The sequence below is a fragment of the Buceros rhinoceros genome, unplaced genomic scaffold (genome assembly GCF_000710305.1).
Source record: "Buceros rhinoceros silvestris isolate BGI_N320 unplaced genomic scaffold, ASM71030v1 scaffold29746, whole genome shotgun sequence".
Lineage (NCBI taxonomy): Eukaryota > Metazoa > Chordata > Aves > Bucerotiformes > Bucerotidae > Buceros > Buceros rhinoceros.
The window spans coordinates 15,414-15,802 of NW_010418576.1; the positions used below are offsets into that span (position 1 = coordinate 15,414).

The following is a 389-nucleotide window of genomic DNA, read 5'->3' on the forward strand; positions in this document are numbered from 1 at the left end:
TCCCGTAGAACCCTGCGCCCCCGAAGCCGGCCATCCAGTGACTCCAAACCAGCCTTTCAAAATGGACCTCACAGAGCTGGACCACATCATGGAGGTGCTCGTTGGGTCTTAAAAGACAGAAACAGAGCGACTTTGGGGTTTTCTTGTCAGTTTTAAGTACCAGTATATTCCCTCGGTAGGATTTCCGTCGTCCCTCCGCCCCGATTCACAGCACTGTGCATGCGTCCTTGCTTGCCTTTTTGGAAGAGAAAAGGATCACACTAGTTTCTTGCTTCAAGCAGAGTCGGAGTGCCTTCATCCATGTACGACCACTTCTAATGTATTTTTGTTTCAAGTGGTTCCTCAAGGAAGACCGAATATCCTGCGATAGGAAAGAATTATGTATTGTA

At 48.1% G+C, this 389-nt stretch overlaps 1 protein-coding gene across 1 annotated transcript in view; it reads left to right on the forward strand.

Annotated features, from left to right (window-relative positions):
* Positions 1 to 112, forward strand: part of SERTAD2 (SERTA domain containing 2) — a 1,149-nt gene extending 1,037 nt beyond the window's left edge. The window contains exon 2 of the mRNA XM_010138603.1: positions 1 to 112. Coding sequence (XP_010136905.1) covers positions 1 to 112 — 112 coding nt within the window.
* The last annotated feature ends 277 nt before the right edge of the window (positions 113 to 389 follow it).